Source organism: Raphanus sativus, chromosome 4 (assembly GCF_000801105.2).
Source record: "Raphanus sativus cultivar WK10039 chromosome 4, ASM80110v3, whole genome shotgun sequence".
Taxonomy (NCBI): Eukaryota; Viridiplantae; Streptophyta; class Magnoliopsida; order Brassicales; family Brassicaceae; genus Raphanus; species Raphanus sativus.
This window is the reverse complement of record NC_079514.1, coordinates 21,982,392-22,008,368: the sequence shown is the minus strand read 5'-3', so window position 1 is coordinate 22,008,368 and position 25,977 is coordinate 21,982,392. Positions and strand designations below refer to the sequence as shown.

General features: G+C 34.8%; 3 protein-coding genes across 3 annotated transcripts; 1 reads left to right on the top strand and 2 right to left on the bottom strand.

The window, feature by feature from the left end:
• Positions 1 to 255: 255 nt before the first annotated feature.
• LOC130510914 (uncharacterized) lies at positions 256 to 4,439 on the bottom strand. The gene is made up of 4 exons (XM_057007628.1): positions 1,891 to 4,439; positions 1,253 to 1,796; positions 1,064 to 1,163; positions 256 to 976 (listed from the first exon to the last, which is right to left on the bottom strand). Exons 1-4 carry the CDS (start codon positions 4,037 to 4,039, stop codon positions 305 to 307), a joined length of 3,465 nt encoding a protein of 1,154 aa, XP_056863608.1. The 5' UTR covers positions 4,040 to 4,439; the 3' UTR covers positions 256 to 304.
• Positions 4,440 to 4,947: 508 nt separating this feature from the next.
• LOC108829020 (uncharacterized) lies at positions 4,948 to 6,080 on the top strand. Its single transcript, XM_018602670.2, has one exon. It carries the CDS (start codon positions 4,975 to 4,977, stop codon positions 5,437 to 5,439), a length of 465 nt encoding a protein of 154 aa, XP_018458172.1. The 5' UTR covers positions 4,948 to 4,974; the 3' UTR covers positions 5,440 to 6,080.
• A 330-nt stretch (positions 6,081 to 6,410) lies between these two features.
• LOC108829018 (uncharacterized) lies at positions 6,411 to 6,776 on the bottom strand. The gene has a single exon (XM_018602667.2). It carries the CDS (start codon positions 6,774 to 6,776, stop codon positions 6,411 to 6,413), a length of 366 nt encoding a protein of 121 aa, XP_018458169.2.
• Between the last annotated feature and the right edge of the window lie 19,201 nt (positions 6,777 to 25,977).

Below are 25,977 nucleotides of genomic sequence, written 5' to 3'. Positions count from 1 at the left end.
TCCACGTAAGCTGATTTCGTCGTAAACTCCACGCACGCTTACGTGGAATTTGCAAGGCCCTTGTTTATTTTTAACGTGTGCTTTACGACGAAATCAGCTTACGTGGATTTTGCAAGGCCCGTGTTTTTCTTTACGAGGAATTAACGTCGATAACCTTAAAATCCCTAAAAATGTAAACCACAAACACCAAACCTCAAACATCCTTTAACTTATAACTCAATCTCAAACACCAAACCCCATACTTTAAACCCCAAATGCATTAATCAAGTCTGAAAATAAATAATATTTTTTAAAAATTACATCATCATTCAGATACATCATCATTCTCTTCAACACTAGAAACATCATCACTTTCATTAAACTCGTCCTCAACAGCATCGTCAGTGGTATCGTCGGGAAGATCTTCATACTCATGATTATGCGGATCAATGAGTAGGATGTCTTCCATTTGTTGTTCAGGTTCTTCGACTTCATTGATGTGTTCTTCTTGCAAAGGTGGTTCTTCTCCACCGATTATTCGTCCACGGGGTGTAACTTTGATAACAGCTAACCAACTTATTCCAGATTCTCGCAACCTCGGGTATGGTAGGAAGCTAACTTGGTCTGCTTGCGAAGCTAATATGAAAGGCTCGAATTTGTTGTACCTCCTTCCACCATTGACAGCAACTACACCGAATTTGTTAAATCGAACACCTCTGTTGACCACGGGGTCGAACCAGTCACATTTGAATATGACGCATTTCAGCTTCAATAACCCAGGGAATTCCACTTCAATAATCTCCTGCAAGATCCCGTAGAAATCGGTTTCGCCTTTCACACAAATTCCATAATTGCTGGTCGCCCGGTGTTTACCATACTCGTACGTATGAAAAGTAAAGCCTCGTGAGAAATACATTGGTGATGTGGTGACCTTTGCAAGTGGACCCTGAACTAATTCGTGAAACCATATGGGATAATCTGGATCCTCATATTCAACCTGCAAAATTAAATTAAAGAGAACATTGAAACAAACGTCTTTCGTTACACCCCGTGGACGAAACAAATATCGGATTGGAGTAAATACCTGACTCTTCAACCATTTAATAAAGTGTCGATCTTTCCTTTTATCTACCTCACTTGTGGATATGCCTGGGATAGCTTCTTGGACTTGACTAACAAATAGGCTGTAAAATGCACATATTTTATTAGTTATATCATCATTTGAAAAATATATTTTAATTACAATTAGTTTAGAACTTTCCATATATGTTACCTTTCAAAATAGCGCATAAATGGATCCTCACAATTAAGTAGAATGTAAGTGTGTGCACTATGGGCGTCTTCATCACTCGACCACCAAACCTCTTTCGTTTTCCCACCCATTCGCCCAATCTGGCTAAAGATATCCGGAACACCAGCAACTGCATATGTTGGGGCAACACCACCATCATCATATCTTCTTGGAGCTCTTTGTCGGGTCCGTACATTAGGTGCAAAGTAGTACGATGTGAAGTGAGATGTTTCTTCCGTCAAACTTCCAGCAATTATAGAACCTTCAACCTTTGCGAGGTTTTTTGCCTTTCCCTTCAAATATTTCATGGCCCGCTCATACTGATACATCCATCCATAATGTACTGGTCCTCGAAGCAATGCCTCATACGGGAGGTGGACAGCTAAATGCTCCATGACGTCAAATAATGAGGGAGGAAATATCATCTCCAAGTTGCACAATAAGATCGGAATGTTCTCGTGAAGTTGTTCTACGACATCCTCTTTAAGAGTGCGAGTGCTCAAGTCCCTGAAAAATGCTCCAATGGCTTTGTATATTCCAAAAACAATTAAGCAAATTATTAGTGCATATTTTTGAAAAATAAATTAAGAAATTAATTAGTGTGAGTAATAATATATTACCTGCAAGTGCTTCATGTACTTTTGTGGGAAGTAGCTCCGCAAATGCAAAGGGAAGTAGTCTTTGCATAAAGACATGACAATCATGACTCTTCATCCCGGAGAACTTTTGGCCCTTTTCAACACATCTAGAGAGGTTTGAAACATACCCATCAGGAAACTTCACTGCTGATGCAACCCAGTTGAACAAGACCGACTTTTGTTCTGAAGACAATCTGAATACCGGTACAGGAACTTGTCCATTGCTTTTTATATGTAACTCGGGTCTTGAGCAAATATCAGGCAAGTCCAACCTCGATTTTTGATTGTCTTTTGTCTTCCCTGGAACATTCAATATTGTATTCATGATGTTCTCAAAAAAATTCTTCTCAATATGCATCACATCTAGGTTGTGGCGCAAAAGAAGATCTTTCCAATACGGCAACTCCCAAAATATACTCTTCTTGTGCCAGTTGTGCTGAACTCCATAATAATCAGGCATATTACCGGGAACATGCCAATTACCACCACAACGAACTGTTTCTTGAGCTCCGTAGTAATCGATTTGCTGTTCAATTTGTTCTCCAGTTAAATACGGAGGAGGAGTGTCTCTCACAACCCTTTTCTGCCTAAACAATTTCCTGTTTCTTCGATAAGGATGATTAATGGGAAGAAATCGCCGGTGACAATCGAACCAACTTGTCTTCCTACCGTTCTTCAGCTGAAATGCATCTGTCGTTCCATTACAATATGGACAAGATAATCTCCCATGTGTAGTCCACCCAGACAACATCCCATAAGCAGGAAAGTCACTTATGGTCCACAAAAGCATCGCTCGCATCGTAAAATTTGTCTTCGTTGAGCAGTCGTACGTCCTCACCCCTGTTGCCCACAAATCTTTCAACTCTTTTATCAGTGGCTGTAGAAAGACATCCAGAGACCTTTTTGGATGGTTCGGACCAGGTATTAATATGGTCAAGAACAGAAACTCCCGTTGCATGCACATATCTGGAGGCAGGTTGTATGGCGTCATAAAGACTGGCCACAATGAATATTGTCTCCCTGACATACCGAAGGGACTAAATCCGTCCGTGCATAATCCCATATACACATTTCGGCTATTGCTAGCGAATTGTGGATATATTTTGTTAAAATGTTTCCAAGCTCTTGCATCTGATGGATGAGTCATCTCACCATCCGTCTGAGTATGCTCGGCATGCCATCTCATTTTTCCAGCAGTCTCCTCAGATTGGTACAATCTTTTCAATCTGTCGGTAATTGGTAGGTACCACATCCTTTGGTACGGTACCCTATTACGTCCTCGTCCTTGCGGTTTGAATCGTGGCTTCTTGCAGAATCGACACTCTTCTAACTTCTCATCATCTCCCCAGTAGAGCATGCAGTTGTCGATGCAAACGTCTATCATCTCAGAAGGCAACCCCAGACTATAAACTAGTTTCTGAATCTCATAATAAGAATCAGCAGAGACATTGTCTTCCGGCAAATACTCTTTAAACAAGTCTGTCCATGCATTCATGCAACTTTCAGGTAGATTATGATCAGTTTTAATACTCATCATTCTAGCAGCCAACGACAATTTAGAGAGACCTTCTCTACAACCACTGTAAAGTGGCTGATTCGCAGCATCTAACATTTCATAAAACTTTTTTGCATCTATGTTAGGTTCTTCAACTTCATCATCATCATGAGCAACAAATGCATCAGCTACCATATCATGAACCCTATCATAATTATCTACCATCTGCTCCTCCTGATGGTATCTATGTTGATTATGCAAATGATCAACCGGTTCATTCTGAAAATTGCTATTACTACTACTAGCTTCATTCTCATAATTATAACCTTCTCCATGTTGAAACCAGATATAGTAATTTGGCATGAAACCTCTATTTATTAAATGCTTCCAAACATTTTCACGAGTTGCCAGTTTTGAATTGTTGCATTTTCGACAAGGACAAAACATCTTACCGCTTTCTTGGGCGAGCGGTGTAGAATCTGCTTGATGCATAAATGTCTCTAGTCCTTCCAGATACTCTTTCGTCACTCTCCCGTTAGCATCTCTATGCGTGTACATCCATCTCCGCAACTCTAAATAATTTCCATCACCAGACATTTTTTTTTTCACGTTTTTAGATTTTTTTTTCTTTTGCATGTGGTGTGTTTCAAATGTTCCTCAAATGACATATTTATAGGAAAATTCGAAATTGGTAGGTGAGATTTTACTACGAATTAACGACGAAATATGGGTAGTTAGACAAGATAAAAAACGTGTGTCACCTAAAATTAGGTAACACTCGCAAAAACCACGTAAATATTTTCCTCGTTAATTACACGTTAATTATTACGTGTTTATTACGACGAAATGCTGTTTCCTCGTAAAAACGACGTTCCTTTACGTTTGGTTTACGACGAAACTCTTTCGTCGTTAATTAACGACGAAATAACGTGTTTATTGTCTTTTCACGTAACTTCCTCGTAAAGGCCTCGTAATTTTACGAGGAAATTATTTCGTCGCTAACTTTCGTCGCTAAGCCCGTGTTTTCTTGTAGTGCACACACATATTTTATAAAAATATACACCCGCACAGGCGTGCGGGTCAAAAATCTAGTTTATCTGTTAAAACTATACATTTTCCCTTAATTAAAATCAAATGTCAAAGAATATCATTTTTCATAAGTTCTTTTTCTATAAATAATCGATGAAAGAGTGTCACTTCCATCTTATTTTTATATTAACTTTTCTTAAAACAAAATATATCTTTTCTTAAAGCAAAATATATTTTTATTTTCTCTGAATTGGGATTTGGAAGAATATAATTGTCCCAAACTTGTATTAGTAATTTAGAAGACATCACTTGTTAAGTTTTACTAAAACTTCTATCTTCATGTGAAAACAAAGAATCAGATTACTACGTTTCTTAACCCAAACTTGTTTCTTCGCTGATTCTTGATCTTGTTCTCCTCCCCAAAGTTGACCACTCTTACACGTTAAAGATATCTTGATAATTAACTATGGACTATTGCTTTTATGGTTTTTGTTTCTGTAACATTATGAGCCAAACATCTAATCTCAAATTAGAACAGAAACATGCTTTTCTTTTTACTCCATAAAAAAATGGAAAGCAAAGAGCAAGAACTTCAACCCCCACTCAGTATCTGCGGACGATTCTATGATTTATTGGTGAAGTTATTAGCCACGCAAGCTTTGAAGAAAGTAACTCTTGGCCATCCATTACTACTTGGTTCAATCGAACGACCAGAAAAAAAATCTGATATTGGCTCTAACATCATATGTGGTGTTGAAAACATCATGGAGAAAAATGAAATGTTATCAGTCGACGGAGAACAATTAGAGTTACGCCAACCAAAAGAAAAGGCTCCAAGAAAAATTGTAAGTATAAAGGAAGAAGTTGACGAGATACGAATAAGTTCAAGGAAAATTAAGAAGAAGACATCGAAAGGAAGTTTTGATTCCTTCGAGCATGAGGTTATATCTCTAAAACCATTGAAATCAATTTTGAGGAAAGATCCAGAAGGAAAAAATAATATATGATCACATATTACTGGATTAGTAGTAAGAAATATCTGTTAACCTTACGTAGAAATAAATATGAGTCGTGACAATATATGACTGACATGTAAAAGAAAGTACTGGGAACGGTACTGTGGATTATATAATCTATTTATACTCATACACTATTCATTTTATAGAGAAACTAGCAGCAATAACTTTAAACAATTTTACAAATAAATGTACAAACATAGCTAGTTAGTAGTAGTTAAGATATTCGATGTATAATATGCATTGAAAACAAAATTATCATTTCTCTTTCTTTCTTTTTTCCAGACACGTTCTCTCTTTTTCTCCATTCTTTAATTATATGGATCTTCTTTCACTTTTACTGAATCTGAATTCGACTTGTGTTCAAGATGAAACATGAATTCGATGGTAAGTTATTTGAAACATGTTTATTATAAAGATTTGCGAGGAAAATAACAAGAAATAGGCTTAAGAGACGATGAACTCGTCAAGAACATACTTAAAGCAATAAATCTCTAAATCCTAGTTCTTATGCTGACTTCGTGTGTTTGTGAATAATCTTCCTTCAAGTGACTTCCTCTCTATTTATAGGAGGAATTCGGCTAGTTTTTTTTTCGATGCCGACTTGGCTTTATCTAACCACTTCTCTTTTTACTATTGAGCCGACTTCATTTACATGATGAATCTTTTTTTTTGCTAAAATGTAAATATCATATAATGAAAAGAAGATTTTACAAGATAGATCTTAAGTTTGAAACCACCTTGGCAAAAAAAGAGATAAAAAACAAAATGGACCATAGAGATTACAACCTTCAAAGAAGAACCTTATCTCAGCCACAACACCATTAGCGATGGAAAATAGTGGTTTGAAAAGCAAGCTTTCGGAGTAAAGTTAGCTTCTTGGAGGGTGATCCAAGACAAGAGTTATCAGACCAGTTGGTGAGTGGCGTTGACAGCGATTGGCATCTCCGGAGCACCTCCGTTCAGACGTATTGGCTATACTCACAGGTTAACATGAGGTGGTCTCTAGTTTCATCATATCTGGAGCAGAAAGCGCATTTCGCAGATACCATCATTCCCCATCCAGCGAACCTTGATCTTGTCGGTAACCGGTCGTAGTTCATCACCCACATCGTGAAGCTGTGCTTAGGCACTGCTCCCTTGAACCAAATAATGTCCACCCAATCCTGTTTCTCCTGTCGGGGTCGAAGCACTTCCCACGTTGTGGATGACCTGAACACACGTAAGGGAGAGTCACCAGCAACCCATTCAAACACATCATCACCATCAGGAGATAAGGGAACAGTAAGAGTAGTTCCTGCTGTGATCTTGGATGTGGTAATGTCCATGAACTTCCTGAGATAGCTTCAGCCACAATTGTATTCTCTCTGAACTTCAACACACGAGGTCCAGCCGGTCCTAAGAAAGTGGAGAGTTGACCCATCGGGTCCAAATATCGTATCAGAAACTCGTGGAGAGGCCATTCCCAAGATGCATTTTTCAAAACTGAAGCGCCAGTGGACGGAGATCCAGTAATTTCCTCCATGCCCAAGAGTCATTTGAAGAGGCCTCAATTTTCCAGAAAGATTTATCCTCCAAGTGAATGAACCAGTGCCAGTCAACCCACAGGGAGGGTGATTTAGAAAGCAATAACCAGATGAATTTAAGACATAACACTTGGTTCCAGATGGTGAAACTTCTCAAACCTAGATCACCTTCATCCTTGGGGAGGCAAACCGTAGACCAGGCCGCTTTTGTTATGCCTCTTTTTTCTATATTTCCAGACCATAAAAAACGAGAACAGAGAGATTCAATGTCTTTGATGCAACCTTTAGGCAGAATGAACGTCGAGAACCAGAAGTTAACCGTGCCAAATATGACTGTCTTGAGCAGCTGTAATCTACCAGCGAATGAGAGGAGCTTGGCTGACCAAGACTGTAAGCTCTTGGTGATCTTGGCCATCAAAGGAGAGTATTCCGAGATTTTCAGTTTACGACTCATTAGAGGAAGACCGAGATACCTGATTGGAAGTTTACCAGAAGTGAATCCATAGTTAGCAACAGTAGTGGATTCACTTTGGTCTAAACCCGAGGTGAAGAGCTCAGTCTTGGTCATGTTCATGTGAAATCCTGGCCAAGAGGCGAAGTCATCAAGACACTCAGCAATACCATGGAAACTGTTAGAAGTTCCATCAAAGAAAACCATGACGTCATCAGCAAATATTAGGTGAGAGATCTTTAAATGCTCTGTTCCCGGATGGTAACCAATGCTTCCTGCATCATAACGCGACAAGAGCAAACGGGACAGACACTCCATTGCTAGCACAAAAACATATGGAGACAACGGGTCGCCTTGCCGAATCCCTTTCGTGCTTTTAAAGAACCCCCCCCCCCCCGATACTCCATTAACTGAAACAGAGAACGACGCAGTAGACAAGCACTCCGAGATCAGTCTGATATAGGAATAGGAATCAGGAACAGCTACTGCACGGAGAGAAGCTAGGATAAAATCCCATCTAACACAGTCAAAGGCTTTTCTCAAATCCACTTTCAACATACCACGAGGATAGAGAGTTTGAGTTTGAGTATTATAACATACCACATGATGGACCTTGTCGAAGAACATACACCATCTTTAACAATAGCCACAGAAATTTCGTAGCAAATTTGTAAAAGCCACGAAATTGCTACGAAAATGCCACAGAATAAAAAACGTAGTTTTTTCGTGTGTAAATCGTAGCAAAAAAAAGCTATGAAATTGCTACGGAACAAAACATGGCTAAAATAGCTACAATTTTAACCACATTTTATTTTGTAACAACTATTTAGTCACGATTTTGCTACGAAAATTTTGTGGCAAGGTTGCTAAGAAATAAAATGTGGTTAAAATCATAACTAATTTGCAAAAAAAAAACTTTTTGCTACGAAATGCCATGATTTACCACGTTTTGTATCTTTTTGAAATCCTAAATATATTTTAAACCCTAAAGTATAACACACAAACTTTAAACTTTTAATTTTTCATATACTACAGCCTCAATCTTAAGTATAGATTCAATTTTAATATTTTCAAAATTTTAATTTCAAATTCTAAATCTAAACCCAAACCCTAAACTCTCAATCAAAACCATACTCCAAATTACTCTACACTCTAACTAAAAACATCAAAATCTAATATTTTCATACTTAAACTCAAATCTTAAACTTATTCTTAAAATTTAATCTCACATCTTAAATCTAAATCTAAAAGACTATACTCCAAACCCTAAAACACAAATTAAATCTTGTACTCCATATCCTAATCTAAACACAAATAACATTTATAAATTTAAACACTAAATCTTAAACATAGACACAGTTTATGTTTTAAATTTTTCTCTCAAATCTTAACCTAAACCCAATATTTCAAATAATTTTCTTATATCATAAATACAAAACTTTAAATTTAAATACACAAATCTAGTTACTATATATAGTAAATATTAGCATAATAAAATCAAAATTTTGAATTTAACATTTTTCAATTTCAATTTCAGATTATTAAACATAGACTTATATTTTAAATTTTATTATTTTCTTCAGTTATATATAAAGATTAATAAACTAAAAGAATAAAAACAATAAATGAGAGTGGTTATTTGTGATTGGTTGAAATTGGTGTGGCAAGGATCACTCCTCATCAAATTCTCACCGTCCATCACTTATTCTATTCAGTAAATCCAATGGTTAAAAATTAATACAATTCTTTTTTTTTATCTTTTTACTGTCTCAGATCTGTTTGTCTTCTTCTTCTCTATGCTATTCCTTCCTCTATTTGAGACATCATCTCTATCACCCTTACATGAAAAATTTAAATCACTTATATCCCTCTAAAATCTCATATCCCTCTGATTCAATATTGATCAAATCTTCATAGTGAAGATCTTCTCCTATAGAAATAAAAGAAGCATTCCTGTTCAAATCAACTTGAAACTCCCACTTGACAGATTTTTTTGAAATCCATTGTCCACAGACGCAAAGAACTTCCATAGTGCTACAAAACAACTTCAATGTTATAATCTGTGTGAAATGTGGAGAGTGAATTGTGAGGAATGTTGTGTGTATTTCTCATTAGCCAACACCACATTATATAGTGGTTTGTACAAGGGTTTACAAAATGCTTTACAAGGAATAAAATCTACACATTAATTACATTGACTACATTGATGTCATACATGAAGACTTGGTCAAGGTGATGATTCCAAGGTTGACTGAGTCTTCTGATCTCGGACCGGTTTGTAGATGAACCGATGTAGACCGGATGTAAACCTCCTTGGACTTCCTCTTGTACTTGTTGGACTTGTCTAGTACTTGGTTAAGTACTTGGTTATGGTCCATCCACACAATGGATATTATAACACTCCCCCTTGGATGCCATAACCATATGAGTTCATAATATGCTTAATGTTGCCTCATTAAAACCTTACTAGGAAAACCCATTGGGATAAAACCATAGTTAAGGAAAAAGAGTACAACACATACTACTCCCCCTGATTTGAACATCACTTGCTGAATAGATGTTCATGGATTCTTACTTGAACAATCTTGTATTGTTCGGACATATCATGTCTCTTAGAATCCTGATGGTACTTTAGGAAATGTACCACTTTGATATCGACCACTTTAGTACTTTAGATAAAATGTACTCCCTCCGTTTCAAATTATATGTCGTTCTAGAGCAAAATTTTTGTTTTAAAATAAGTGTCGTTCTCGGTTTTCAATGCAAAATTTATTGAAAATATTCTCTATTCTATTTTTATATTGGTTGATGTGTATTGGTAATAGTATTTTTATTTTGGAAATATGTAAAATTAAATGTTTTCTTAATCTGTGTGCAAAGACTTAGAACGACAAATAATATGAAACGGAGGGAGTACTATTTTATACTCTGGTCGTTTGATTATGGTCTTTGACCAAATCACTCTTATATGACTTTCCTTAATATTGGTCGGCTAGTACTTTAGATCCTTTATATAATATGGATCATCATTATATCAAGTATGAGCTACTTAGCTCTTTAGGACTTATGGACATGCCTTAGCTTTATGAGTATAATATTATTTGCCATAGACAACTTTATATATAGGTCATGTCGGTTAGATCATGATCTTTATATCCATAGTTTATCTATGATCGATCTAAGACATTTTGCAGTCTTAGTGTGCCGGCAATTCGTACACACACACACACATATATATATATATATATATGGACGATTGAACTGATCTTAGGCCGGACATGGTCATGACATAGAATTGATCTAATTGATCCTCAAATTTATGTCTAATGACATCCATGATCTACAGCTTTATCATGGACCAAATCTTATAATATGGTCGGACCCGTTGGGTCGCATATGGACGCATAATGCGGTCCTACACCTTTTTGTTCAAAGATGAACTTTGATCTTATAGCTTATCTTTATGATAGCTTATTCATTCATACCACAGCTTGGTTGGTTCATGCTGAGAATTTTGACCAACCATAAGTATTACCAAAATTTGGCTAATTTGTGGTGATGGTCTATAACCTTTCTAAGGTTTAATGAATAACCATTTAACCTATCTTAGGCTGGTTAGTATAACACAAGGAATTTAAAATTCCTCTATGGACTGATTTGAATTGTTCTTATAGAACTTTTTCATTTGCTTATATGTAGCAACTTAATTCAGTCCATGGACAGCTTTAGGAAAATGCTGTTCATGAGAACTTCTTTTCTCATCTTATGATTCTGAGCTCAGTATATTTTGGTAAACCTTTTAGGTACCAATAATATTATCATCATCCAGTGATTCATATATAGCATACTACATCTTTTGAATTTCTTCCAGACATTATATGTAGTGACATATGTAGTATTATCCACCACTTTGGATTATATAGACCTCCCTTGGTCTGTCTCACGATTTATCCTTCTTTCAGGATTTATTTATTCACTGGGCATCATATGGCGTTTACATATTCATGGCCAATTCAATACGCTTTTTATTTGTCACTTTAGAAACCCCACGTTTCTTTCTTTATTCATTATTATGAGTACTCTTGTGTGGGTTCATGATCCTCGATTCATTATTCATGTGCTACATGTTTGCGCTTTTATATTAATGTATGTGTCGACACATTTTTATATATATATGGTTTCCTTCCAGACATCAAATAATTCATTGAGATCTCATCATTGTTAATGTCTATGTCTTCAGTACCAAGAGGCTCAGCGTCCCGAACCCCATTAGTAGGTACCTTAGGCATAGCCATTCCGGCCTTGTCTGGAAAAATCTATGACCTCGGTTTCCTTTTGCACCTTTCTTTAATTTCCGAGGTTCCTTTTGGAACATATATTCGGTCTTATATTAGACTCTGTAGCAACTTGGTTGTGTCTTTAAGACATCAAAACCGTGTGGTGCTAAGCTGGGATGACATAGTCATTATTTCTCGGGTCAATGTGTCTGGCATTTTATTTTGCTATCATTTTTAGCATATGGACGTCTATAAATCTTTTCTAGTCCGAGGATCTTTGCCAAGACAATGATGGTTGATACCATTCTTTACCAGCTTACTACTTCTCCTTTCAAATGTTGGATATTGGGATTCATAAACTCTATGTAATCCTTGTTCCTTGGTCTCTGATTAAATCACCCATTTTGTCTCAAGGTTTCTTTTAATCTTATGGAGAAAGTATATTCATAATATATATCCAACATATATTCCCCAATCCTCCTTATGAGATTCTAAGATCATCTGATCTTTAGATGGCACATATATTTGTGGTGGATTCAATATTAATATCTTAATTCATAATATCTTAATATGATATATGTCTGGACTCATGACCCGTATTAGTCTGAGGTGGGAATATTTATTATCACTTATATGGCCTGATATAATATCTATGGCCTGATGCAAGTTAATCTTTTATAACTCATGATGTCCCCAAGCATATGGACTTTTAGATTTTGAACCTTATAGGTAATGGTCATAATGTCATAAATTCAACCAATATGTAATATGGTTGTGGACCATGTTTCACGGATTTTAGTATGGTCATGTATCATGGGATTTGTCCTCACTCCCCCTCATGAACATACTCTAATTCGTGGTGCTTGTGACAATAAATTCCCTTGTGCATAGATATATATTGCACAAACGTGAGATCTTATGGGATAGCTTTTGTGCCCTTTTAAATATTTGCATCATAATCCAGATGGCTAAGTATGGTAATGCCATCTAAGTGATAAGTTTCGTGGGTCAATGAAACATGATTACCCTGGCTATTTGCCTAATATCATATTGATCTCTAGATCAATAGAGAATGTAGTCTCGACCACTTAGGCGATTTTTAATTTAGGTACTCTTATTTCTTTTTGCCCATTGTTGGAAACCATATTCTCTTCTTAATTCAATGGGTCTTATAGGGTGAATATAATGCCTTTTAGGCAATGCCTTGGTCGGACCTCTTTTCCTTTCTTTCAAGGAATGTCCAGTTGAGTTCAAGAGTATTTTATGCATCATAATAGAGCTTGGATGGCCGAGCATGTCGTGCCATATATTAAAGGCTTCTCTGAACTCTTTGGAAAGTGATTTGGGGTATTAACCCACAATCATATTTATCTTGGCTCAAAGAAGGCCTATAGATATAGTAGGTATAGTCTCTAGGACTTTCCTTTGGCCTTGGGAATTTTCATAAATCATAAGGAATCCTTTCTTTCATTTGCCCATAGTTTCAATATGTAGACCATTCATATGAATGTCTTTGAAGCTTTGATAAATTCCACTTTGATTTATGTGGAATGTAATGCATCATAGATTTTTAGATGCGTGCCTTTATACATCATGAGGTTAGACTAGCCATGACCTTGAATAAAATATCTTTTGTCTCATAATGTAATGTGGCTTGGTCCACAATAGAGAACAAAGACAAAGTAAAATGATGTCGAAATCTAATTGGCCTCTTTAAGGCAATATGAAGTCTCGTATTCAAGTTGATCATCATTCTCATGGTCGAAATTATTCGCACCATCTAGATGGACCCAATGGGTCATAGGGTTTTATCCCTTTATGCTCTCCTGGTAGAGTTCAATAAAGTGTTTGGGAGTTCTACATCGGTCGGCCCAATGATTATTCATCCCACACCGATGGCAAGCAGATTTGGTCGAGGCATGGGTATTAAAAATCGGACTTATACCCACGGCTAGGTTGATAACCTTGGCCTCGGCCTCGACTATGGAGTGACTGTGGGTGATATCCACGCACACCCTTGCCATCTTCCATGGCCTTTCACATGGCCATGGTTTGACTCTTTCATTTGGCTCTGTGGCCGTATGTTCCTTAGGCAATGCCTTAAAATCCAGGAGGCCTCATCTCACTATTCCTCATGAGTAACTCATTTTTTTGCTTAGCAAGCAACAAACAAGAGATTAAATTTGCATATGTGGAGGAACCCATTTCTCGGTATTATTGCTGAAGCAAAGCATTGCTTGTGGAATGTAGAGAATTTCTTCTCTAACATGTCAGCATATGTGATAGTCTCTCCACACAGTTTCAACTTTGAGACTATCATGAATAGAGCCGAGTTATACTCATCCACAGACTTATAGTCTTGGGTCTTTAGATCCCTCAAATCATATAGGGCCTTTGGTAATAGCACCGTACAATGGTGATCATATCTGGATTTCAGTTCTATCCAAAGGTCCAGAGGATTCTCAATAGTGAGATATTGATCATTGAGACTTTCAGTAAGGTGATGGCGTATGATTTAAGAAAATCGCCTTGTATCTATGTCAAAAGTGAGAAATTTAGATACAGTCACCAAGATTTAGATTTCAAGATGATTTTCAACATCTGAATATTTAACATTGCTTTCAAGCATCAAGAATTTATGTAAGCAATAGAAGCCTTAATTTATATGATTTAATAATGTTTAATAAGGCTTCCCCCAAATCATATAATGTAATTGCTTTAAGCATTTCTAGTATGACAATGATCAATTGATCACTGCATCTAGTGATCCTTTTAATTATAATTCATATTTGGATGGATTATATATATATAGGGTATTAAGGCCCTTTAGGATTTGAATAAGGATCAATAATCAAAATGGGATCAAGCAGGATCACAATGGTCGAATGATAAATGCATGGATCAAGAACTAATCGGATGTTCTGTCCTAAGCATTGGACCAAAATAATATAAATGTGATTCTTAATGCAAGAGGATACTTGATTTTCAAAGATCATAAAATAATAATCGATCCCTTCCCCCCTTAATAGGGTAAACCAAGACAAGAAAATTTATAATTTTAAGGAAACCAAATTCAATTGGATTTTCAATCAATTGGTTTCAAAGCAGGTTCTATTTTAATAAAGACAAGCATGCTTAGTTCTTAATAAAACTATATGACAAGAAGATGCATGGAAATGATCGGTTCATGATATGTGAATGATCTAACAATTTACTAATCCATGTTTGATCGATTTAAACAGGATTATGATTTCAATCAAAGCAAACATGCTAAGTTTAAATGAAAACCGATTTGGTCTAATTATATGCAAGCAGTGTGAACCATTTAGATGTAAGCAATATGAACCATTTTAATTTATATGAACTATTATCAGGATTGTCAAAGATATGCAAACATAAAATCAGTCTTAGCAATATGACAATTATGCATGGTCAGATTTTAAACAATATGACAATTGCATTCAAAGTTGGTTCAAGATGATTCAAGATGATTCAAATATCGAATTTACTAAACTGATGCTATCAAGTATGCAACAAGATTACTATAATTTAATCATCAATTTCAAGCATTGTACTAGATCAATATTTAACTAGCAACCTATATGATCAATATTCAATATGATATGAAATCTATTCAAGGTTGGATTGATATGCAACAATATGATCAAATGATTTCAAGACATACTTTATTTTATGACATATCAATTTAAACAAGACTATATGATATAAAACTTTTATAAACATTTTCAGTCAAAGATATGCATTCATTAAAATCAAATATGCATTTATAAAAATCAAAGCAGAGCAAGCAATGACAGTCAAAGATATGCAATCAATTGGTTTTAATATCGATTTTATTTTTGGTTGACTGGATTCATGGTTTTGATCTTTGGATTTTCGATTTTGCTGGTTGAAAACCAAGGTTTAAGGGTTTTGATGGTATTGATAAACGACTTATACAACCTGCTGGAACAGCTGGTGATGCGAATGAACAAAGGTTTGATTATTGGTTTCAATCCTTTAGACAAATCCGGATTTAAGGCCGGATCATATAGGAGAAAGGTAGAGCCGATTTATAGCTTACAAACCAAGAAGGAGATATAGGATTTCACATTTTATTTTATAAGAATTTTATAATCAAGATTCATATAGATCTTTAGATATTTTAATCTGTTTTTGAGATACTTAGAACTTTTAGAGAATTATAACTTTTATGGATTCAAAATAATTCAGAATCAAGTTTCTTATGGATCAATGGATCATAGAAACAAGATTAATATTATGGATTCATATAGATCCTTAGATTTCTTTTCAGATATAATGGTGTTCTTAGATTTTATGGATAGATTAGTTTACCATTTTACACCACAAGAATCTGAATGGACCACCATGAGAGAGAGAGCTGATCCACGGTGAGCTAGTTGAGAGAGAGGTGGAGGAGCTGGCCGGAAAACCATGAGTCGGCGGTGCGGATAGTTTATGCGATTGACGACGCGTCAGAGATCGGATCGACAAGCCGTCTTCGGCAACGGATTCCTCTCGTCTTGGGCTTCAGATTGATAGGTGGATCGTCTTCTGTCTCCACAGGGTTTGAGAGATACGGCGGTTTAAAGTTGCGCCTGGATTTAGAATTTTGTGGCCGGAAAAGAGAACTCAGGTGGAGAGAGACTTCTCAGGTGGAGAGCACATTCGTGCTGATAACGTGTTGTAATCTGTGTGAAATGTGGAGAGTGAATTGTGAGGAATGTTGTGTGTATTTCTCATTAGCCAACACCACGTTATATAGTGGTTTGTACAAGGGTTTACAAAATGCTTTACAAAGAATAAAATCTACACATTAATTACATTGACTACATTGATGTCATACATGAAGACTTGGTCAAGGTGATGATTCCAAGGTTGACTGAGTCTTCTGATCTCGGACCGGTTTGTAGATGAACCGATGTAGACCGGATGTAAACCTCCTTGGACTTCCTCTTGTATTTGTTGGACTTGTCTAGTACTTGGTTAAGTACTTGGTTATGGTCCATCCACACAATGGATATTATAACATTCAATCAAAATAGAACAACAAATAAGTACTTGGTTAAGAATCATATCCTGAACGGTCTAAAGAAATCATACAACACACAACAAAAACCAAAAACAAAATTAGGGACGATGTACATGTTCTCCTCTCTGCACAGTACAACGAAGCACTGAATTGGTATTCAAAGGAACAAGTGAAGCAAATGTATAAGAAACCTGATTGTTACAGCTAGCTGAATCAGTATTAACCTGCAATAGTCAACGCGTTCTAGAAGGCTTAATACGTGATTAGGAAAAGTATCCCGAATAATTTAGTTGAAAAAACGGCATCATATGCCTTTCAATGCAGCTAAATGCAAACGACGCGGAATACTATCACAGCTATAAAATGATACATCACTCGTTGATAATCAATAGATCCAACTGGCATCGAAATCGAGAATCTGAGAATAGTATGGATGTAATATCGATGGGATACGTACCATGCCGGAGGAACTGTAGGTGGACATGCTGAATTTCTGATCGGTGTTGTAGTTTCTCGTCAACAGATCTAAACACCACGAAGAAGAATAAACATCAAATCAACAAACGGAATCAGATAAATCAAATTCGAAACACCAGCAAGCACTATCACTCAATGAACAAGAGGTAACAGACGATGAACACTAGAAGACGACGATGGATGACGAAGAGAAGAAGACAACGACGACTACGAAGAGGAGATGGCGGAGAGGAGACGACGAAGAAGAGACGACGGAAAGGAGAAGAAGAGACGACGGAAAGGAGAAGAAGACGGAGATTCCTGCAAAGAAGGAGACGACGACAGAGAGATTTCAAAATCTCAAATTTTGCTTTATTTACTCAATCAAAGAAGAATCAAAGGGGAGGGCATAAGGGTAAACGACACCCTTAATGAAAATTATTTTTGTGACTTTAGGTTTTGAGTGCTACTTTGGGAACAAAAACTTGGGTTAGTGCTATTTAGGTCATTTTCTCTATTTAGAATTATATTTAAGAGAATGCCTAAACATTCAAATCTATTACACTACTAAAAGGAAGATATGAAGCTCCCTGAGCATGTCCACGTCATTTAATTAATTCGGCCAATCAGAACATTTCATTAAAAACACATCAGATAGGTTTAAGTCTATTGATTTGCGTTTGGGCCTTAGGTGCTTTACGCTGGGCTTCGTCTGCTTTACACTTGGACTTTGTCTATCGGTTTTCCCTTACGCGCCTCTGCCTCTTCGTCTTCACCGTTTGATACCAAAGCGATTCAGTTCTATCGATCCACTTCTCCACAATCAATACTCCACTACATCTCGATCCATCAATTTCTTCTTTATGATTTCTCCTACAAAGCTTACGCCGCGATCATCTCTTCTCTCTCCGGCGAAGAAGTAGCTCCTTTTATCTTCCCTGTTCGTTGTCTGTGGATTTACTACTCGAGTCTTACTCTTCCATCAACATCTTCGCCAGGACAATAACCATCTCACTGGATAAATTGGAAAAGTTGTCGGTGATGCGTCGTGGAAGGATCATTAAACGTCTTTAGGCCTAAGGATTGTTTGGAGTAAGCGTTCAATGGAGTATCTTCCTTCTCTTATCTCTATTAATCTGATTACATAGCATTTTATGGCATTAAGTTGCTTCTAATTACACTTTATCAGTGAGGGAGTGTTAACCCTTGCAGCGACGTCTCAGTCATAAGGTATATAGAAACCTATTTTCGCTTTTGTTTAAAGCATCAAACTTGAAGATTGGATTTTGGGGTTACTCTTCTTAGCTTTCTTCAGGTTCACACAGCAGCATAGAGGAGAATCGCTGCCATATGAACTGGTAGACAGACTGTGCGACAGCTCGAAGAGCTGTTCTTGCTGTTGACGCAACTTCAAGATCTGAAGCAATGAAGGTATAAAGCTTATCTATGAACCATATCTTCACATCTTCATTATGTCTTTTTGTATCAAAGCTTTTGTTAATTGGCTTTTTTCAGGAAGAAGTATTAGCAACGGGTCTTCTCAAAGACAATCCCGTGGCAGAGTTGATATTATACCCAAACTGAATGGCCTCCTCACCACATACTTTACTTCAGAGGCCACTAAAGCTAATGTAAGTTAAGTTTGTCATTTTATTTTATGTGATTGACATGTGCCCCTCCATTAACCTTCCTGCATGTTTCGACCAAAAGTAAGTCAGCTTCCTACTGTTAATGTTTTGAGTGGCATTCAGAATCTTTCTTTCTTTCTTAGTGTTTTTATCTAGAACCTTCTTGAACTGTTTAGATTCCAGATAGCTGCCTAAGTACTTTGTTTTTTTTTGTACCCTTTCATAGCTCTGTGTGTGTTTATTCAGGACGAGGTAAGAGATACAGGCTGATGCAGCATGTGTGGATCTTTGATCACGATGTCCTTACATCTACGAGTTGGGTTGAAAGTTACAACCTTTGTGAGTCCTTCCTTCCTTCCCTCACCATTGTAATATCATTCATCTTTCACTTGATTTATTCCAGAAGCTTATGTTTTGGCGCATCCTAAATTCAATCTGCCACTTGAGATTTTTTTCATTGGAAAATAACTAATTGGTTTGAGGTTCACTGTCGTTTTATTAGCCAAGCGTTTCTTATGTTACACGAATCATCTATGTTGACGCCTCTGTTGCAATTAATTTTATAGACCAAACCATGTTCGTTGAGATTGCTGCGACGGTTGAACGGAACCGACAAAAATCTTCCGGTGGTTCCGCAACTTTGAAACAATCTGATTTGGCCTACACAAAAACTGACTTGCCAGGTTCTGTTTAATCTATTTCCTTTACAAGCACAACAAATAACATCTTTACATAACCCATGAAAGAAGTCTTCTTTTGTTTCTTTGCACTCTAATAATTAATTTTTGTTTGTTTGTGAAGGGTTTAAACTAACGTAATCGACTGATGCCTAGAAAAAAAGAATGAAGAGGAGAGTCTAAGAATGAAAACAAACATCCAATTAGTTCTGTAGATCAAGGCACAAGGTATGTTTGCAGGTTCTGTTATTGTATATATTTTTTTGTGTTTATGAGTTATATGCTGTAGGTTCACATTTATTATCTTGCTCAACTTATGTACTTTCTTGCATCTACATCAGTAGGAATCGTGGATTCTGGGGTTTCTTTGAGCGCCCAGTGAGAAAGTCTGCTCCAAACTTATTGGTATTCTTTAATTTCCTATCTAATGTGAAGCATATCTTACACATAATATCTTTGTATTTGATATTTCGAATTTGATTTTAACCAAGTGAGAAGATGCTGTGTTAATATCTTTGGGCTTTTTTGACAATAAGCAGGCAGATGAACGTACTGAGAGATCCAGAGAAAACGCTGATAGCTTGGATTCCAAACCCAATGGGATCTATCAGTTTGAACTTCTAAAGAATGAAATGATAGAGCTGAAGAAGCGGGTCCAAAGAAGTACAGATGAGTCGGTAAATGATCAGGTTAGTAGTAACCAGACTTTGCTGCAAGATGTTAGTCTAATTCATGGTGTAGTTGCTGATCATCTTTGTTCCTTGACATTTAGTCTAATTCATGGTGTAATTGCTGTGATATTTTTGATAGGACGTTGTGGCAAGGTCTTCAGCTTCTTGGATCTGATTCAGTTACTGCTATGGAGCTACTTCGGAGGTCTGCATCCAAATCATTCTTATATTTTCCTTTCAAACGTGGAACTTTTAAGAGACGTGGAGATTCCCCTCTTACATTACTTTCAACTTCTCTCACGCCGGCTTCCAAGACAAAGAGACTGATTCAGGTCTTACAGAGACTGGTGCTGTACTGTACTGTTGTGTGGTCTTGCATATGATTTTGAACACTGCCTGATACTGCAAGTTTAGGGCCTATTATTTTATTACATGTTCTTTGTGTGTTTGTTGTAAGAAGCATATTGACCTGGTGTTTGGATTTCTTAATGGTGCAGGCCATTTAGTAAGAGATGATGGAAGAATTCATGTCTCTCACAAGGAAAAATCACCTTTTTTATCATTGGACGCTCGAAGAGATCGCTGACAGATGTTCTCTGGTGTTGAAACAATGTGTGGCGTTTGAGAAGAGCGAGTACCCTGGCTATGAGAAAGAGGGAATGTTTTGGTAAACCTTTCATTATGGGAGAGTGCAATACTTTCAAGTTCAGAGTCTCTCACGTGGCTATGAAGATTTATGCTGGGAAGGTGAAGTGGAGGGAAATGAAGGAACGAGAATCAAAGTGTCCCCAAGCTTTTTCAGACAAGCATCCAGTTGATCTTATCATGTATAAACACGATCTCAAGGTGTCAGTCAACGACCAATACTTTCCTTTGATCTCAGCTATCACCATGACCATAAAAAAATTATTTTGTAAAATATGTTAATACCTTTTTATATTAAGACCAAAAAAAAAAACTCGAGAAGATAAAACATGTTAGATTAGGAAAACAGTGTGATTTTACCATTTATTAAAGGAAAGTTTTGAATAAAAATATTGTTAGAGACGTACTCATAATCACGAACATAATACTTTTAGATATACTACAATCAAGCACAAAATTTAACATGTAATTAAAAACTTTTCAAAATAAAAGGTTTAGTAATCCGCATCGTTTATAAAAACCTTCGAACGTGTTCGTAAGCTGACAAACAAATAACATTGTCAAATTGACTAACAAAACTCTCGCCCAAAAATGTGTTCCAAATAACCCGAATTTTTTTTCAGAAGTTCATTCCGAACCTACAAATATATTAGTATTAAAATTTTATATTTAAGAGGGACAAATTTGATGACTAATTGTTTTTTAAAATCGACACTTACAGTTAAATAATAATTATAACATTTGATATACATAAATTTCTTATTTTTAAAAATACAAGAATATCTAAGAATTTAAAAATATTTGTATCTATTAATAAATATAGTAAATTATTAATAGAAAATAAATCTAATGTGAAAAGTCATGTTATAAAATTTAACCAATATCATTATTGGCTGAGTTTTATCATCCTGGAAGAGAATAAGAAATATAAATCATGGTTTCACACCATGTAAATAATAATCAATATCATTTTAAAATAGTTGTTATTAACTACTTTTCTTTTAGAACATGTGGATCAAAAGTATTAATTATATTTTTGTTATCATTAATTATTATTCTAAGATGTTTTTATATAAAAAATATTCAAAATTATTTTTTTCTCTGTGTACACAATTTTAAAATGACACTTAAAAATAAAACTGACGGAGTAATAACTAAACTAATATTTTCATTGAATGATATTAGTTATAGAATACTTATTTTAAAAGAGTAGCTTCGTGTAAATTCTAATCAAAATAATTTCTTTAATTTTACTTTACAAATTAGTTTTTATAAGAAAATAGATACAAAAGATGAACTAAAAACATGGTAACATAATTACACATTTTTAGTACATTTAATATCATGTATTTCATATCTTATTGTTATTATGATGTCTTAAAGATTATTCTTCTTACCAAAAAAAAAGATAAGTAGATGACCATTACTAACTATACCCAAACTCATTAAGTTAAATATGAATTAAAAATCAATACTAAAGTTAATTTATTTTAATATATTATTATTTAAATAACAACAAAATTTTATTTGATGAACATAACTTATATGTAGGTTTTAAATACACACGCATAATTCAAAAATCTATAAAATAATAAGACAATAAAAAATATATGATAAAACATAACGGATACATTACAATAGTTTTTTATAAATTCATGTTAAAGAAAATAAAATATTTAATCATAAATATGAACATACAATTCTCACATAACAAAGATGTTGATGCCAAAGGTTTTATGTTAAAATGTTCAAAAAAAGGTTTTAAGTTATGCATTCAACATTTATTCCATTTACATGGTCTCAATTATAAATAAAACATTTATTATTCAGTCAGTTAAATTATGTCTTTTCAAAATTTACAAATTATCATTGTTACCTAATAAAAAACATAATAAATTTTAAACTTATTTTTTTCTTTAAAACATGATTATATTGAAACAGTGTAAATTTTGATGGATAAAGAGAAAATGAAAAAGTAAAAAAACTTAAATTTTTAATTAATATAAAATATAATTAAAAAAAATACAAACCGCGCGTAGCGCGGTTCAAGAATCTAGTAATGATAATAGTGATTATTCCTAGCAAAATGAACTCTAGTGAAAAATTACAGACATAAGAATTATGTGTATGATGAACTTAAGTCGGTACTCTTCGCCAAATGTTAACATTAATTACTTATCTAGCTAAAGCATCTAACATACATAATTTGAGATCTCGACCACCATATCTCTTAGACAACTACAAAAAACAACACAAACCTGAAGATATAAACACTAACGAGAGGGCCATATAAAAAGGTATCAAACAAACATCTTCATTCATGTATCAGAAATACACATTTCAAATGTTTATGTAAAAACCTGCAAATATTTTCTTAGAAACTCAAAGAAGGCTATAGCTTTGCAGAAGAAAAAAGCACGCAAGAAAAGAGGTCATAAAAATCTTTGTAAGTTTGTACATGATAAAAGAGTCCGCATTTAATTGCTACAGTATGAGTTATATTTTTCTAAAAAAAGGTAGGCTGAAATGGTGATAGGCTTCATGTCATATAATTTGGTCAAATATCTGTTCCTATCTTTCATTTCATATTTTGGGATCACTGCAACATTTTTTTGAATGGGCTGAGCCGCTGGGTGAATACAAAACATAGCACTCGCACTTCTCAACTACAAACTCAGTGATGCTTAGAACTATAACTACGCAAAAAAATGAGATAAAGTTGTTTTAAATGTAAGAACTCTAAGGACAAGACTTTTTTTTCCGCTACCACCCACAAACGCCTCTTTTGCGGTTAATAGTGGTTGTTTGCGTTTTGAAACAATTACAGAAAATGCTATAATCGTTTCAAACCGTTTTGAAACTCTTAAAATTAAAAGCTGATTCTAAATAGTGTTTGCGGTTGTGGGCGTATAAATTTTATTCTTTAAAAAAACTAAAAAATATTCAATAAAAAAATTAAATTGAAATAATATAAATTATAAATGTATATGTATTATATTTGAGTTTAAATTATAAAAATTTAAATAAAAATATTTTCTATAATTTTAAAAAAATTATTAGTATAATTTTATAAATAAAACTTTTATAGTTGATATAATATTATGATTTTTAATACTTTTATAATCATATAAAATGTATAACCGCTGCGTCAGTCGTATAAATCTCCGGAAAATGCTCAAAACCGCAACCACCAGCAACTGCAACTGCTGCGGTTACACAAGTCAGACCCTAAGTTGTTTTAAATGTGAGAACAATTGAAAGATGTAACTAAAAATGAATGACATAAAAACAAAGATCAAATAATAAATTTTAAAAGAAAGTTTAACATCCCGTGCGTAGTGCTGACTCCTTCCTAAATATAATAAAACTTGTGTTTTAACGAAAGTGATGTGTATTTAATGTTAATATCAATATGTCTAAAACTTAAATAATATGATAATATGAAGTATGTTTTTATATTTAGTCACAACTTGTTCAATAAGTCTAAATTTAAAATATGACATGGTAATTTCAAATAGGATTCTATTTTAGATGATTAAATATATGAATATATATGAATATCTTCATATAACATACAAACATGCGTACATTTTTTTAAAACACTATAATTCCATAGACAATATGAAAGTCATCAAGGTTTTACAAGGATCAACATCAATCAACAACGTACATAGATGATCAGAGAGAGGACCTAGTTAAAGAGATTAAGCCAACAAAGATAACCTACACCAATATATGATTGAAAAGATCCTCCTTGATCACACTTTCAGCTATCAGTTTTTCTCCTTTTATATGATGATAAGAGTGAAACTGCACCTGCCAATCTGAAAGGTCGTTGAGAAGAGAAAAGACCTTTGATGAATAGAATTTAAGGGAGGGTCAGGCTGTTGGTTTAGAGATTGCATTGATCAAGCTGTGATCTTCATTAATAGCAAAGATAATGGAGTTGAAATGAAGGCTCTTCAGACTTTCAATTGCCCATGCCCAACTTTCCAAAGAAGCATCATGCTTACAAAAAATGCCCGTAAAAGAGCGCATTCCATGCATTAAAACTTTTCCTTCTCTGTTTCTGAGAATCCAAGAAACACCACTTTGATGACTATTTTTGTCCCACGGAAAACTAATATCACACTTGAGCCATGATATGGGAGGAGATTTCCATCCAAAGATAATCTTCTTTTTTCTTTCTAGGTTTATGGCTTCTTTTTATTCCTTTGATTTGATGAGAAACCAATGATCAACCTCATCATAGATTGCTCTAATGAAAGATTGACCAAGAGCTAGATTACCTTCAAAGATAAATGAGTTTCTGTTTTTCCATATTGACCAGAGAATACAAGATCCACTTCTTCATATCTTTTCTGGAATGAGTTGATTCTTCCTTGTCTTTAGAACATAAAATATGTTGGAGTAGACGAGGTGTGATCAAAACCATTTACCAGATGGGGAAAATTGCTGCAAGTCCATATTTGTTTCGCTACGGTACAAATAAAAAAGACGTGATTTAGAGATTCTCCCTCTAATCCCAAAAAAAATATTTTGATTTTTGGAGTCGTATCCAGAGACCAGATGAAGTCAGATTACTGGATAGCAAAAAGAGAAGCAATGAAGGAAAATTTTATCCGGGAATACTCATCCATCCTTGAATGACATTAAAAAAAGTTTGCAAATAAAAATTTTATTTTTAATAGTATTGATATTTACTCTATTTCATAAAGAGTGTTACTTAGACACTTTTCACACATATTAAAAACTGATTAAAATGCATTTATGTTTTCATTAATATCACATATCTAACCAATAGTATTTTACATAAATAGATTTAATTATAAAATTAATGTATTAAATATGAAACAAGAAAAAAAGTTAAAGTGACACTTAATATAAAACATAGCAAGTTTTATTTTTGGGGTGGATGAACAATACCCACAAGATTTTGATCCGCGCTTTGGAAGCGCGGAATATTTTACGATAAAAATTTTCACTAATAACTTAACAAATATTTTGGTAATTTTTAAAGAGTGTGTATTTAAAATACTTTTGCATTTAAATCAGTGTTTTTAAATTCAACCCGATTGTGATTATACCCGTTAATCCGGAGATCTGACAATTCAATTTTGGTTTTTAAAATATTCATATTAAAAA

Bases quoted from the DNA above. Each gene is read 5' to 3' on its own strand.
- LOC130510914 (XM_057007628.1), bottom strand. From the start codon at position 4,039: ATGCAAAAGAAAAAAAAATCTAAAAACGTGAAAAAAAAAATGTCTGGT. The intron at 1,797-1,890 runs GTAATATATTAT...GAATATACAAAG, and splicing joins AGTACATGAAGCACTTGCAG to CCATTGGAGCATTTTTCAGG. The intron at 977-1,063 runs GTATTTACTCCA...TTAATTTTGCAG, and splicing joins TTAAATGGTTGAAGAGTCAG to GTTGAATATGAGGATCCAGA.
- LOC108829020 (XM_018602670.2), top strand. From the start codon at position 4,975: ATGCTTTTCTTTTTACTCCATAAAAAAATGGAAAGCAAAGAGCAAGAA.
- LOC108829018 (XM_018602667.2), bottom strand. From the start codon at position 6,776: ATGGACATTACCACATCCAAGATCACAGCAGGAACTACTCTTACTGTT.